Source organism: Formica exsecta, unplaced genomic scaffold (genome assembly GCF_003651465.1).
Source record: "Formica exsecta isolate Colony F162 unplaced genomic scaffold, ASM365146v1 scaffold116, whole genome shotgun sequence".
NCBI classification, from domain to species: Eukaryota; Metazoa; Arthropoda; class Insecta; order Hymenoptera; family Formicidae; genus Formica; species Formica exsecta.
The window spans coordinates 1,512,621-1,527,815 of NW_021848499.1; the positions used below are offsets into that span (position 1 = coordinate 1,512,621).

The following is a 15,195-nucleotide window of genomic DNA, read 5'->3' on the forward strand; positions in this document are numbered from 1 at the left end:
TTAAAATAACACTATTTTGTATAGAGTTAAAATAACATTATTTGGTAGTAGAGCAGTTTTTTATAGTAATTTAAAAATAAAACAAATTTTTGTGTAACACTTTCACAGGGCGTTAAAATAACACTATTTTGTATAGAGTTAAAATAACATTATTTGGTAGTAGAGCAGTTTTTTATAGTAATTTAAAAATAAAACAAATTTTTGTGTAACACTTTCACAGGGCGTTAAAATAACACTATTTTGTATAGAGTTAAAATAACATTATTTGGTAGTAGAGCAGTTTTTTATAGTAATTTAAAAATAAAACAAATTTTTATGTAACACTTTTTCACAGGGCGTGCACTTGGCGCTTTTTTTTACCTTTTTTAAAAAGGTGAGTTTTTGGGAATTTACTTTACAACGCGAAGCGAGGTCTACCCCACGATTCTTGTGTGGGTGGGAAAGTATATGCGTGGACGCAGTGGGTTTCGCCCCCCCCCCCTCCTACGGGGGGCTTCACTTCCGGAAGTTATAACCTAACCCAAACTTTTCAGTTTTAAGTAAAGTTGGGTTGTTTTTCATTGTCAGACGTACAAACCTTGATTTTTACAAATCTTTGTTTGTTAATAGCTTTTTAATGAGTAACGAGCGACGGCTAAAACCTTTTGAGAGTTACTCAGGGCGATGATCTTGACAATATATGTCAAGATAAAGGTCATTGGGGCTGGGTCCCTTTTTCGGTACATTTACCATTGTTTATATATTTATCGATTTTTCCTTTTATTGTTTCCACACGGATATCTTTTCTCTCAAGTCATCGATTTGAGATGCATTTTACTATGTGGATAAAAATTTTTAATAATTTATATACATATCTTAAAATCATAAATATATAACATAATATATAATAAATATATAATACATAGTATGATATTTTTCATACGAAAAGGCTGAAAAAAACATTTAACGCATATCAAGAATCGAGAATCGAGAAGCGAGCAGCGTCGGCCGTCGTCTTCGTTGCCGGCTCGGTAGGAAAGAGAGAGACAGAAAACAGTATATCTATCCTCTTCTGCTATTCGAAACTACGGGCGTTTTCCAGCAAGGTACATAGACGACACAGTGTACTACACATTATCACGCAATTGGCTATATTTTAAATTTCTTCATTTGACAGCCAATCATGTGATAATGTGTAATACACTGTGTCGTCTGTGTACCTTGCTGGAAAACGCCCTATAACAGCTGAAGCGCCGAGCTCACACGTATGCGGTTCGCGCTTGTGTGCGTCATCCTTTCCACTACAGTTGCGTATTGCTAGCATGGTCATTCTGGCATCACTGAATCGGGAACACGATTCGTGAAGGGTCGAGACACGACGAAAGACGCGTGGTTTAATGAGTCTTTTATTTGCCTCTTCTGGCAATGGTCAGTCTTACAATTGTTTAAATCACGCTAAGCGGGCGCGCGGCGGATGTTACAGCGCGAGACGGTTAAAACTCGGCGGTTGTTCGGCGCGTGTTGCAATAATGTGCGCGTGCGGATGATTCCACGAGTACAATACAGCGCGCAAGATATAATTATAAAGGCGCGGCGGTTATTTGGCGCGCGGCACTAAGTGCGCGTACGGTGAGGCCGTGTTTATTATTACGGGCGCAAGATACAGATGTAACGGCGCGGTGATTATTTGCGCGGACGGCAATGCCATGACTTGCGGTGTCGCGAATAAGGCGTCGTTAGACGTTGGTTAGTGATGCGTCCCGTATTCCCAGTTATTCGGGGATGCGGCGGGAAATCGGGAAATTCCAACCGGGCGGAGAACTCTCCGTCCCTATTCCGTACGCGGATTTAAGGATGCCAACGGAGTCGAGAAAACTCGGCAGGACAGCGAACTCGCTAACCCACGGTCCGGCTGGCCGGAGCGGTCGGATGCAGTGATGCCAGAAACGGGTCCCGCGGCTCACGGCTCAGCAATGAATAACGGTAACCGCGTTGTTTCCCTATGGTGGGGATAACAATGCGTTGTTTCGGCGGGCGAGCGCTCGGTGTTATTCGGGAGCGCTCGGCGGCGCTCGGTTCCGGCGCGGGCCGTAACGGCGGCCGTATAACGGCCGTACGGCTATCTTAATTATAAAATATTAAAAAGAACGCTAAACACCTCTGCCCCTGCCCGGCTAGTGTTCGGGCGGCAGACTTCCGGCTGGTCAACTGCTGGGTAACGATGGGGGGTGCATCGTTACATGGTCGATATATAAAAAATAAACCTCTATGTACAGGGTGACACGCGCCCACTAAGTACATAGCATTATTTCTTACCAAAAACTGAATCGAAAAGTCCTGAACCATTTTTTTTGTAACGCTTAATAACAGAATTATTATTGAGTAAAGTCGAGCCAATCAGTGCCGATCTTTAGCAGGGCACAGTGAGCCGCGCGCCTGATAGTGTGTGTGAGCCCTCCGCTGCTAGCATAGAATATTCTTACGCATCGTAATAGTAGAAATAATTTTTTCTTGTAGTATTTTTACAGGATGGGCAAAATAAAGCGTGACAAATTTTTATTTTTAAAAATATTGTTTCTAGAGAAAAATGTCTGAAATAAAAGTTGTAATATTTCAAGAGGGCATAAATTGATATTATAGGAATGTTTGTAGATGACGGTTTTCAAAGTTATTTTAAGGTCACATTTATTTTTTTTAATGGAAACCCTTATTTCTTATTGCATATTCTTATAGTCCTTCTTTATTGCATATTCTTATAGACCTTTTCAAAACACTATAATAAAGTATTTTTTCATTAATCCCTTCACTGTCGGGCGAAAAATAACTTTTTGTGCCAAAGTGTTGGAATTTTTTTTCAAAACTACACCCTAATTTCAGTATAAAGGTTTTTGAGGTTACTGAATTCGAATACGCAATCAGATTTTTGAAATTCAAAACGGCGGATCCAAAATGGCGGATGAAAATTCGAAAAATCCTTGGATTTCTATAAAAATTGGTATCTTGTGGTTTATTGAGGTCACTGAATATAAATCTAAAACCATATTTTGAACATTCAAAATGGCGCATCCATTATGGCACACGAAAATTCGAAAAAATAGTTGTCATACCCTGGTCACTGATTACGAATCAAACGCAAAACTCAAAAATTCAAAAAAGGCTTGCTCTTGTAGGTCGCAATATTAAATTGGCTATTCTAAATTTCTAAATTTTGAGCTCAAATTCATAGTCAGTAACCTTAGAATCTCCGAGTACTGAGTTTCATTCAAATGTAATCTTTTTGAATTTTTTGAATTTTGAAAATTTGATATTGGATTCGGATTCGGCGACCTCAAAAACCCCCGAGTATCATTAAAAAAAAAAAAACTTTTTACGTTTTGGTCCGCCATATTGGATCCGCCATTTTAAATTTCAAAAATCTGATTTCAGATTCGGATTCAGTGACCCCAAAAACATATAAATACCAAAGCACAATCAAATCGTAATAGTATAAATATGTTCTTTTTCAAGATGCGCATATATGCGTCATAAAGCAAAAGTGGCACGACTTTTTTTGCGCATATATGCGTCACTGACAGTGAAGGGGTTAAGTATTTTTTGAGTTATTTTATATTTTATATGAATATGATGTTTAATACCAGAAAAAATTGTTTCTATTATTACGCGTAATATATATGATGCGTAAAAATATTGCATGCTAGCGGCATGCGCGAAGGAATAATGCCGCCGCGCCGCATCACTAACGCTACTATCACGCACGCTACCAGGCGCGCGGCTCACTGACGTGCGCCCGGTTAAAAGTCGGCATTGGTTGGCCAGACTTTACTTAATAATAACTCCTTTATTAAACGTTATAAAAAAAATGGTTTAGGACTTTTCGATTCAGTTTTTGGTAAGGAATAACGCTATGTATATACTTAGTGGACACTCGTTGCGTGTCACCCTATAATATAACGATATAGAAGATAGAAATTTATTTTTTTTAAATTCCAGTATAACAAACACTCATAACTTACAGAGATGACACCGTCATACAAACTATTTATACCAGAATGGGAAAGCTTATATACGGCTCTTTTCATTTTGCATCATATATTACAAAGATGAGTTTTCCACATAATTCATTGCTGTTCAACTTTCGTATAGACTATGTGCTTAATAATTACTTACTTAAATAAAATGTTTCTTCACTGAGTTGAAAACATCAAGTGACATTTGAAAAGAGTAGAATTTTAAAGAGAGAGTTTCAATCATCTTATTATTTTAAAAAATCTTGATATAACGTTAAAAACGTTAAAAATATTGAAAGATATTACAAAGAAAAAAAACAATGGTTTGCTTTTGCTCTTTATTGGTATTTCAATTATTTCTAACAATGCAAATACTGTTAGAATAATGCATAAGCGCTGAATAAAATCCTGCTTTGAATTAAATAATATTAATTTATACGAGCAAGACGTATATTTGAGTTTATATACGTTTTGTCACAGAAACACTTAATCGTGGAATCGCGTGCAAATTTTAAACTTTCAGATCATTAGTTTCAAAATATGAAAACTTGCAGTTGGCTCTGGTGTGTTAATAATAATGACGTGAACTATACGCTATTCATATAATGTTTTACGCTTAGCACTAAAGTGCACTACGCTTTTCATTAAAGTTTATGCTAAGAATCGCACGATCAGCTGTTTACGTTGCTCCCATTGCCGTACAAGCTATTTTTAATGGATGCTAAATATTTTCTCTGCGATGAAATTATATATGTATATTAAGGATCTTTCTCTCTCACATTTTCTCTCTTCTTTGTAAAAAATTATTTCTTTATACATACTTATATAAAATACAGATAAAAAATATATTTAATTAAACGCTAATATATAGGGGAAAGTAGGGTAAGACCGGGTATGCGAGTCAAACCGGGTACCTCTATTTTTTCATGATAAGTGCTACTATCTTTGGCTAACCCGTGTTACTAGTTGCAGATTGATGCCAACATTATTTTGAGATAAACCGTGTCCACGTGCACACGATATTTCTTTTTTGAGAGAAGGTCAAAATTTTCGGGCCAAAAAAGATCGATATCGGGACAACAATCAAGTCATTATAAACTTTTTCTACACCTACACAGAGCATCTGCTAAATGCAGCATTGCACATTCTGTACATATTAGAGAGTACGAGGACTGACAATTAAGTTCGTAGAAAATATTTATTACAATTACAGAACGCACTTATGCGTTATCTAATACACGGTCCCCTTTAAAATAGTCCCTTCTTAAAGCAATGCACTTGGTCCAATGTTTTTCCTATTGTAGGAAGCAGTTTTCAAAATCATTCTCCGTGAGGCTATTTAGAACACGCGTCATCCATTCCACCTCCGCTCATGACCCCCAATGACGATCTTTCATGCCTTTTTTGATTTTGGGAAATAGAAAAAAGTCAGGGGGATCTGACCTCCTCCGATTTTTTTCTATTCCCCAAGATCAAGGAAGATATGAAGGATCGTCATTGGGAGTCACGAACGGAGGTGAAATAGTTGACGCGTATTCTAAACAGCCTCACGGAGAATAATGTTGAAGACTGCTTCCTGTAATAGAAAAAACATTGGACCAAGTGCATTGCTTTAGGAACTATTTTAAAAGGGACCATGTATTAGATAACGAATAAATGTGTTCTGTAATTGTAATAAATATTTTCTACGAACTTAATTGTCAGTCCTCGTATATCTACACTAGTTGTGATCGTCACTTTGTACACCGAAATATACAACTGTCGTGTTTGTTACTTTCCTTGTATTGGGGCAAAACCGGGTACCTACACATCTCATGTAATGAAAAGAGGAAGAACTATTATTCTGACTTTGTCTCCCTATAAAAAGCAGTTAGAAACAAAAACTACCACTCAGAAAAAGAAACTACTAAAAAAAAAAGTTTTTTGAAACCCCTAAAGTTAAAAAATTAAATAAGGAAGTCCTGCAGCAATGTGGAACAAGAGGATATCTTTATTTGTGATTTCTGTCAATAGAATACATCTTTATATTGTATTTTGATTAAAATAAATCTAGATTTTGTCATTGCACGGTGTTTTACATGTTTTCAAATGGGTATCCGGTTTTACTCTACCGGTAGGGCAAAACCGGGTATTTTGACTTCTCCAAAAAATCTTGTTATCTTCGATAACCAAATTTTTTTTTTAACAACTAGCCTCATTTTCTCATAGTTTGAGGTCCACTAAAGACTACTAATGATCAGCAAAACTTTTTTTACTGTCTGATTTTTGTAGGAAGACAAATCCGAAAAAGTACCCGGCTTTACCCTACTTTCCCCTATATATAATATCTCTATCTACATAAATTCTCTGTCTATATAAATTCTCTGAAAATGTATTCATAGAACGAGTATGCATATAGTTCTTATTGATGTAGATCTCATTTGTATTTAATAACTTAATCGCCATTGATTATAATTGCATTTGTATCGATCGCAATCGTGAATCGTTAATTCTGTCATTACATCATTATCCGGTGGTCGAACGGTTCAAACAGTTCGAACAAATTTGTAACTCGAACATTTAATTGCTTGAATCTTTTAGATTTGAAAACATATCGGAACAGTTCAAAAGATTTAAAATCAGGTAAAATGCGCAAAATATAATTACGCGATTAGTATTCTTCTATTCTCTGTAAGCTTATTTATTCATTTTGTGTTACTATAGAAATAATCAAAGAAATTTGAGAGAAACGACTTATTCAAAATTTATATTTTAAAATTAATATCCCACTTAAAAGAAAGTTGATATTCAGTTTCATAGAAACATATTCTCGGTTTAATGCATCTATCTTTTGTATGAAGGAAAGTTTCCATAAATGTTTACGGTAAATAATAAATTCTTTACATTTCAATTCGCGAAACGATTGTGAAACGACTCGGACTTTGTGCGATTTGATCGCGCACGAAAACAGGCGTTCCGTAAAATCTCTTATCACGGAGAATACCAAAGGAAGGGGAAACCCGTTGATTGTACAGCTGCTGCCTTCAATTACATATTCGATTACAGATCTCTCATGTCGTGTATCTCAGTATTGTGCATCTAGCGAAAAGTGTCGTACACGAAAATTTATTTGAATATAAGAACACAAGAAGATGATTTTTTGGTGCAATTTTGCGTTATATAATTAAATGTTGTCTTTCCTACCTTATGTTATCTGTAACCATTGTCTTTTATATACATATGCCGATATTTTCTGCTTGATAATTGCAGTCAGTATGCCGATTCTAATCACTATATTATCTAAATGATACCGTAAATACTTGATGAGAAAAAGTGAGAGTTCCCCGAAGAAAATTTATAATTGTACTAAATCAATGTGTTCTTGTTTATCATTTCTTTTCTATTTACGTACACACAATCTACTAATTTTATTATCAAGAATATTTTCTATTTTAAGGAATAAAATTTGAGAGCTTATAGAGATATTTAAAACAAAAATAAATGTTTCTTAGATATTCCTGTACTTCCCTAGAATTTATCCGTAAAATCTGAAATATTTTCTATTTATTTACGTAATTTATAACAGCTACTTCTTTAGTGTTGAAGTAATCTAATTCCGAATAGATAAGATATCAAAAATAATCTCCTTGAATAGAGATAGCATTTTTATAGTTTTTTTTTCAAATGCAATTAAAGATGGTGATTTTTTTACAAGTTATTAAATTTTATCATTAAATATCTTATAATATAAACAATTTTATATATTTTTAAATGTTTATTTTTGAAAAAAATCTAATGCTTTTGAATCAGTATTAATTCAAAGCTTAGTTTTGCAGAATTAACTCTTTAAAATTTAATTTTTTGAACATAATTGTCTCTCTTTCGGAGTTTTCTAGTTTAGAATTTTTCTCAAAGTAGACTAATACGAAGATATCGCTTTTCATCTTTCTTCAGATATTTATATATTTCTTATTAAATCGTATTACCTAATAACGAAAAATTGAGCCGTTAGTTCAATTTAAATGTATTGTTGAAGGATCTTACATTTGCGAATTTATAAACACATCGCGATTTTAAGTACATGATTTATTTGCGTATGTGCTTGTCTAGCGCGGCTTAGTATATAAACAACATGAGCATGGCACGCGCGATTAAACCGGCGCTGCGTATTGCCTGAGTCGTTGCCTTTTTACCTAAGATGCTTCTGAAAAATTATTAAGATATTTTTGTCGACTTGTGATTAATGCGTATTACGAGTGTGCGATATGAACGAAATACTCATCAGTTTGCTCGCTAAGATCGCCGAATCTGTTTCAAAATACATCGAAAAATTCTGGTATCTTGTTCTTAAAGAGATGACATTCGAGTTCCCACAAGAGGTACCGGATTATCATAAACAGGTAATTGTCGTCAATATAAAAGCAAAATAAGAATATAAGAAAATTTTTATATTCGTAAAATTTTCTTTTACTATGTTAAATGACATTCTCTTTCTTTCATGTCGCATAATGCCATAAATTGCATAATGTTAGTGCGTACAAATCAATCAATGTTTGATTGATTTGAAAGATAATTTAATTCTGATAAAAATATAGATAGTATTTTACTAATATAATATTGTGTAATATTTATATTAAATGCTTGTGCTAAAAATAATATTAGCTATAAATTAAATATAAACTGTTTCAATTTTATTTCTAATATTAAAGGTATCAAATTATAATTACAGAATAATTGATAAAAGTGATAAAATGCGTCTTCTGTACTATTCTTTCTACATAATATATATGTGATTTAAAATAATATATATAAACTGTAATTATATCTTACTTTATATTATCATGTAGAAATAATCATTAATTGATGATTTAGTATTTATTTATATGCGACAAGTTTGTATGAATATGACCTATATCAATATTTGTAAACTGTTTGACATTTTACCCTAGAGAGAGCAACGAACGATTTCGGGAACGATTTCAATTTCAAATAATTTTATAAAATATTTATTCAATTATTTTCTATTTATTTAACAAAATTAATAATAATCTAAATAAAAAGAAAATTTGCTTGTGCTTCAGTATATATGGTTTCAGTTTCAATTGATTTCATTCTTTCACCAGCGTTCGACCCAAATCTGCAAGATTTTTCTTCAAAATTTATTTGATGTAATTTATACAAAAATAGCATAAATCGTGTCAAATGCATCGGGGAAATCCGTTAATGTAAATGCGCAGCTGACTTATTACTTATTATGAACGCGTCGAGTTACTCGAATCGTCAGTATGCGCGCTATTTTTGTCGAGACCTCCTTCGAGAGTACATTGGTACATAAAACGATGCTAGTAAAGTTTAATTTCCTGTAAAAACTTTTCATATTTATAGATATGGCTACCGTTTTTTTTCCTGCTAATTCTGGAACAATTAATATTGCGAAAAAGGTTTCGTTTGAATGATCAAGTTACGTCGCTATCTCAGTGGATACTCCACGAAACTATTCGGTAGGTAACAATTTTTTCTTTGTTATATGAATAAATATATAAAAATGTATTAAATATAAATAATACAACTTTATATTATGAAAAAAAAGATACACTCGAGGCACAAATAATTCTTTAATATCGTATTAAATGCTTCTTTTCAAAATAAGTCAACTTAAAACTGGGAAAAATAATTGTCAATATTCCATCTCCTTTTTATTAAAAAAAAAATGTTTAAATAAACATGTTATTATTTTATAGATAACATAAGTATAACTTTATTCGTTTTACAAGCATATAAAAAAAAAGATGACTAAATTTTATAATATAACAAGCATATATATAGACAATAATAGTGATGGTAGATAATAATAAAAATGATGAATATGAAACATAAACGTAATATATAATGCTTTGTTTAACAATTTTCGAAAGAATGCACTTGTTGGTTTCGTAGAGTCTTTTCACATGGTGCCGAATACTATGCATACATCATCATTTATGAGAGGTTTGGCAGAGGATGGAATCTGCTAGCCTGGGGTTCACTGTGGACATGGTATATTTCCTTCATTGCTGTGGACTTTTGTTACTATTGGGCTCATCGCAGTAATCATGGTTAAATTCCTAGCATTCGCCATTCGCGCCATTCATTGACGTCTCTATATTATTCTTGATCTTCGATAATTTAACGTGCTAACGTAACGTCGCTTTTTTTGCAGAAATCCACTTTTTATGGGCCCTTCATCAGGTGCATCACAGTAGCGAGGAGTTCAATTTCGCGGTCGGTCTGCGACAATCCATTCTACAAAATTGGTGTAACTTTGTTAGTATTACTTTGAAAACTCTTTTTAACGGGTGCAAACTTTAACCATGAAAAAAAAATTTTCTCCCAATCGCTAAGATTAATTAACATTCATTAAAAATAAGAATTAAAAATAAGAATATTTTTTACTATTGTGATAATAAAAGAGCCTCTGTGTTTGCAAATTTTATTTATTTAAAAAAGTTTTTTTATATATATGAAGTACTTTTTAAATTAAAATTAGAAAATATCAAATGCTTTTTACCTCGTCAACATCTTTATATTTATTGTAGTTTATTATTTATTATGTATTTTTTATTGTATTTTATGTTAATCACGATTTCTAAATTATTATATCGTTAGTTTGTCAACTCACAAGTTTATGTCATACTAATGTAATTATATGAGGTATTATCACACAAATTGCTAATTGCTCCATACCCCCGCTTTTTGTTTGTTAGAAAATATAAAATAAACTATTTTTTATTAATGATATGTAAATAAATAAATAAATAATAATTTATTATTTTAAAAATAATTTTAAAAACATCTTATGTATGTTTACGCTTTAATGTAAATTTTTTTGCAGGTAATCTATTTACCCCTCGCCTTCTTTATAACTCCGTCGCACTTTATGGTCCACATTCAACTCAACTTGATATATCAATTGTGGATTCATACAACACTCATTGGTAACCTCGGACCATTTGAGTGGATTCTTAATACACCTAAGCATCATCGCGTTCATCATGGTAAATTAGACACTTAACTACTTAGCGACTGTATTTTTTCGCGTAACTTGTCTTACAAACGCGTACATTTTTGCATTTATAGGTTGCAATCTTTATTGCTTGGATAAGAATTATGGTGGCGTGCTCATCATATGGGATCGTTTGTTCGGTACGTTTCAAAAGGAAGATCATAAAGAAGAGATAATTTATGGTTTGGTGGTAAATGCTGAATCATTCAACTCATTTTATCTGCAGGTAGAATTTTTTGGCAATGAGATATTTTACATCATATATAATCAATGTACCCTGGATAAATAATACTTAAAAAAAAAATGAGTTATTTTATGTATACAATATAAAGTGTGTAATAAGATTTTTAATAAAAATTTAATTAAAATTTTTATATACTTTGCATATTCGCTGCGATTATTGCAGTTTATTAATAAATAAAAAAAAACTGAAAAGCAAAATTAATATTTAAAAAGGAAAATGATAAAAATAAATTCATATTTTAATTTAAAGATTGTTCCTATTCATATAATTTATCTTTTTTTTTTGCAATATCATAGGTATTCTATTTGAAGGATTTAATTAAAAAAAGTATAAATATGATTACCTGGGCCGATAAGCTCGCCGTCGTTTGGAAAGGTCCTAGCTGGTTTCCAGGTGCACCTCGTTTAGGTTTAGACGAATTTAAAATAAAAGTAAGAGATAATCTACGTGTATGTATATGTAAAACGGTATTTAACATATATAAAGTAAAATAAAAATATATCGCATGTGTTATATACAAGCGATGCTTGATAATCAACATCAGACTTTAAATCGATAAAAATTTCAATATATAAGATACTGCTCCCTTATCTTACATTTTTTAGGTAAAGCCTAGAGCCGTGTACGATCCTCAGATATCAGAGTGGCAAAAATTATATATAACAGTGCAATTTTTGACGATTTTTCTTACTCATCTTCAATTATATAACGAGGTGAGCTCTTATTCCATTTGCTGTTAAATTTTCGACATAACGAAGAGTTTACGAACGATATCGCATACTTTAACATAATAAATCTTAAAAACAATTTTTATATAAACTAATGAGTACTATTGAAAGATTTTACTTTGAAACATATTAATTTAGACGAATGAATTATGTGTATATTCGAATTTATAATATAATAATATAAATATAAGTTTCTTGCCTAAATTAAATGTCAGATATAGTAAAAGAAATTTTAAACACCATAAAAATTATTGGATAACTTCCAATTTATAGTATTTTTAATCTTTTAGATTTATATAATAATGATATTATTGTATAATATTTAATTAACACTATTCAGATTTTAAGCTTAACACATCTTTACATTAAAGTTTATACATAAAATCGTTTACGATTCTATTAGATTCTATTAGATTCTACTTAGAATCGTTTTACGAATAGATCAGCTATTTATATTGTTGAAGAAACTATTTTTAGTGAAGACCGGACGATCTCGTATAATTTTCTATTTTGTAGCTCAAAAATTATTTTGTAAAGAATATAATTGTAAAGACTACATAAATATGTGCGTGCGTATAATACATAATTTTTTATTTTTTGTAAAGATATATATTTAAAAAACGTATAAATAATTCTTACCTTCTTCCATCTTGGTATACCGGGTAGATTAGCTGTTTTGTATCATCAAAATGTAACTTGAATAGTAGTATTATTTTACAACGATTTATCTATCTTTTTTTCAATATGATAACAGTCAACATGATAACAGTTTCTTTATTCAAGATGATTTTAATAATATATCGGATTAAACACATTAAGATTTTCATAAGTTTAATTACATGTATATTATTGTATACAGGGTGGCCCCGAACGTTCCAGCCAGACTTTGAGATCTTATAGGAAATTTAGTTCTAAAAAAAAATTTCCTATAAACATGGGTCGAAAAATGCTTCCTTAAGAAGTTATCGCTCAAAAACCTCTGATGCAAAGAAAGAGCAAAAGGTGAAAAGAAAATGAAATAAAAAGAAAATGAAACTTAATAAATTTCTTGAAAAAACGATAAAAATAAAAAATAAAAATGTTCTTCTTTTATGAAAATAAAATAAACTTTTTTAAACTAAAATAGCACGTAATAGTAGAAAATGAATAAAGACATGAAAAAACTAACTGTTCTCAAAATGTCCTCCCCTAGCTCCAATACACTTTCGGCATCGAGTAATGACCGATCTAGTCGCTTTACGATTTCAGAGGTTTTGGAGCGATAACTTCTTAAGAAAGCATTTTTCGACCAATGTTTTTATAGGAAATTTTTTGTTCAGAATTAAATTTCCTATGAGATCTCAAAGTCTGGCTGGAACGTTCGAGGCCACCCTGTATATAAAATTAATTTGAAATATTGTGATTTTTTGTTATGTAAGTTGAAATTAAACATTCTTGAAAATTCATTATAATTTCATATGATACTGATATGATATACTAATCGGAGTCAGGCACACTAACAAAAACTTACTGTCACTGATTTCAATTTTATTTTCAGAATTTAGATATTTTAGACGATTTTCTTTGGATAAAATTGGGAAACAACTTAGTCGCTCTCATCAGCATCGGTTTGTTATTTGATAAGCGTGCATTTATATATCCTGGTATCATTGAACTTGTACGCTGCATGACTTATGTACACTTCACGCACGAGATAAATCTTAATAATTTAATCGATTATTTGACGTATTACGCATATGGGTTTTCTCTACTTCTGATTTGGATACCTTATTTCATATATAGAATTTACTTTTTATTTTTTAAATTTATTTTTTTACCTTTTTTTATGTAAACGTATGTGTTGTTGAAGATTGAAAATCTGCGCATGATAACCATATAGACAAATAAAACATGTAGATATATGTATAGATATATGTGTATTACATATATATATATATTTTATATATACATATTTTATATGTCTATGGTGATAACAGTATTGAAGCGTTGCATATTTAAATATTCTTGACATAATAAACGTTTGTTTTTTCGTACCCATCATGTGAATCGAAGTTTAGGCAAATAAATGTTCATCTATAGATCTCGGATAGTGCACAGATGTATATTTTATCGTTATAAGGAAACAATTTTTTTTCAATTGACATTATTAACTCGTAATAATATACAATACATGTGTAAACATAATTGATAACATTGTGTAATTCTGCGTTTATATCATAAAAAAAATACAAACAAATATGAAACAATTATTGAATCGTTTAAACAGAAATGTATGTATCTTTTGCTGCCTTCCGTAAAATGTTACATGTGTCCCAAATATTATATTCGCATATAAAATTTTCTATTTAGATATAATATATGTATCTGTTCTCCTTTATGTAAACATGCGCTACAGCTAGCTTTATTGTATTTTTGAACTTCGCAAAAATGTCGTTTGAAATTATTACAAAGAGTACATCAAATATATTATAAAATTTTACGAAAAAGCGCATCTACAAAGACATCTCGTAATCAAAACACGTTATAAAACACGTTACAATAGTAGAATGTTGTACGCATTATAATACATGCATAGAACATGTATAAGTAGCACTTGAAAATATACGTTCGATAAATGCAACTCAATATTCGCGGTAAAGATTTCGAAAATAGTTAAGCAAAAGATAGTTCGCATTTTCTTTTATAAACAGCAAGAATTCTTACAACAAACGTCCGTTCAAATTTAATAATTAAAAACAAGTAAGCCCACACTCTACACTCCGCTTTCTTATCCCGCGCACTCAACAATGATTACGTTCATCACCATGAATCGGGTTTAATAACATCCATAGTTATAAAACTCGCCAATCACAGCTATTCCTCTGAAGAATGAAATGACTATGACTGGCCAGCCTTAAAACTACGGATATTATTAAACTCGATTAGGGGTGATGTGTAAACGTAGTCAATATTATATCTTGAAGATAGCAACTATCTTTTAATTTAAGCATAATATAAATTGTTTTTTAGAAGACATCGCGTAAAACAAAGACAAATGTAATGATATCCTTGTATATCCACAATGCACAAGTTCTTTAGTACATTATACAATATTTAATATCGTTTTACATGTAAAGCTTCTCGAGTTATTCGATAATATATTTATGAAGTTGTGGTAAAAGTCCTTCCTGGTGGTCCGCTATCTGTAAAAAGAAATAAAATATAATAAATTTATTG

The 15,195-nt window shown here is 31.5% G+C and overlaps 2 protein-coding genes across 3 annotated transcripts in view; one reads left to right on the top strand and one right to left on the bottom strand.

Annotated features, from left to right (window-relative positions):
* The first annotated feature begins 1,546 nt into the window (after positions 1–1,546).
* LOC115239492 (alkylglycerol monooxygenase-like) lies at positions 1,547–14,228 on the top strand. Of its 2 annotated transcripts, XM_029814050.1 has the most exons (10): positions 1,547–1,608; positions 8,186–8,365; positions 9,351–9,466; positions 9,903–10,060; positions 10,165–10,268; positions 10,837–10,999; positions 11,082–11,233; positions 11,548–11,682; positions 11,857–11,964; positions 13,517–14,228. In XM_029814050.1, the coding sequence occupies exons 2-10, from the start codon at positions 8,231–8,233 to the stop codon at positions 13,808–13,810; spliced, it is 1,365 nt and encodes a 454-aa protein (XP_029669910.1). In that variant the 5' UTR covers positions 1,547–1,608; positions 8,186–8,230; the 3' UTR covers positions 13,811–14,228. The 2 variants fall into 2 exon arrangements, with proteins under 2 accessions (XP_029669910.1, XP_029669901.1); XM_029814041.1 differs by lacking the exon at positions 1,547–1,608 and having other exon boundaries at positions 7,911–8,365.
* The window catches only part of LOC115239216 (ankyrin-2-like), a 45,101-nt gene continuing 43,971 nt past the window's right edge, over positions 14,066–15,195 (bottom strand). The window contains exon 27 of the mRNA XM_029813614.1: positions 14,066–15,161. The gene's annotated coding sequence lies outside the window, so the exon portion shown is untranslated. The remainder of the gene's footprint in view (positions 15,162–15,195) is intronic.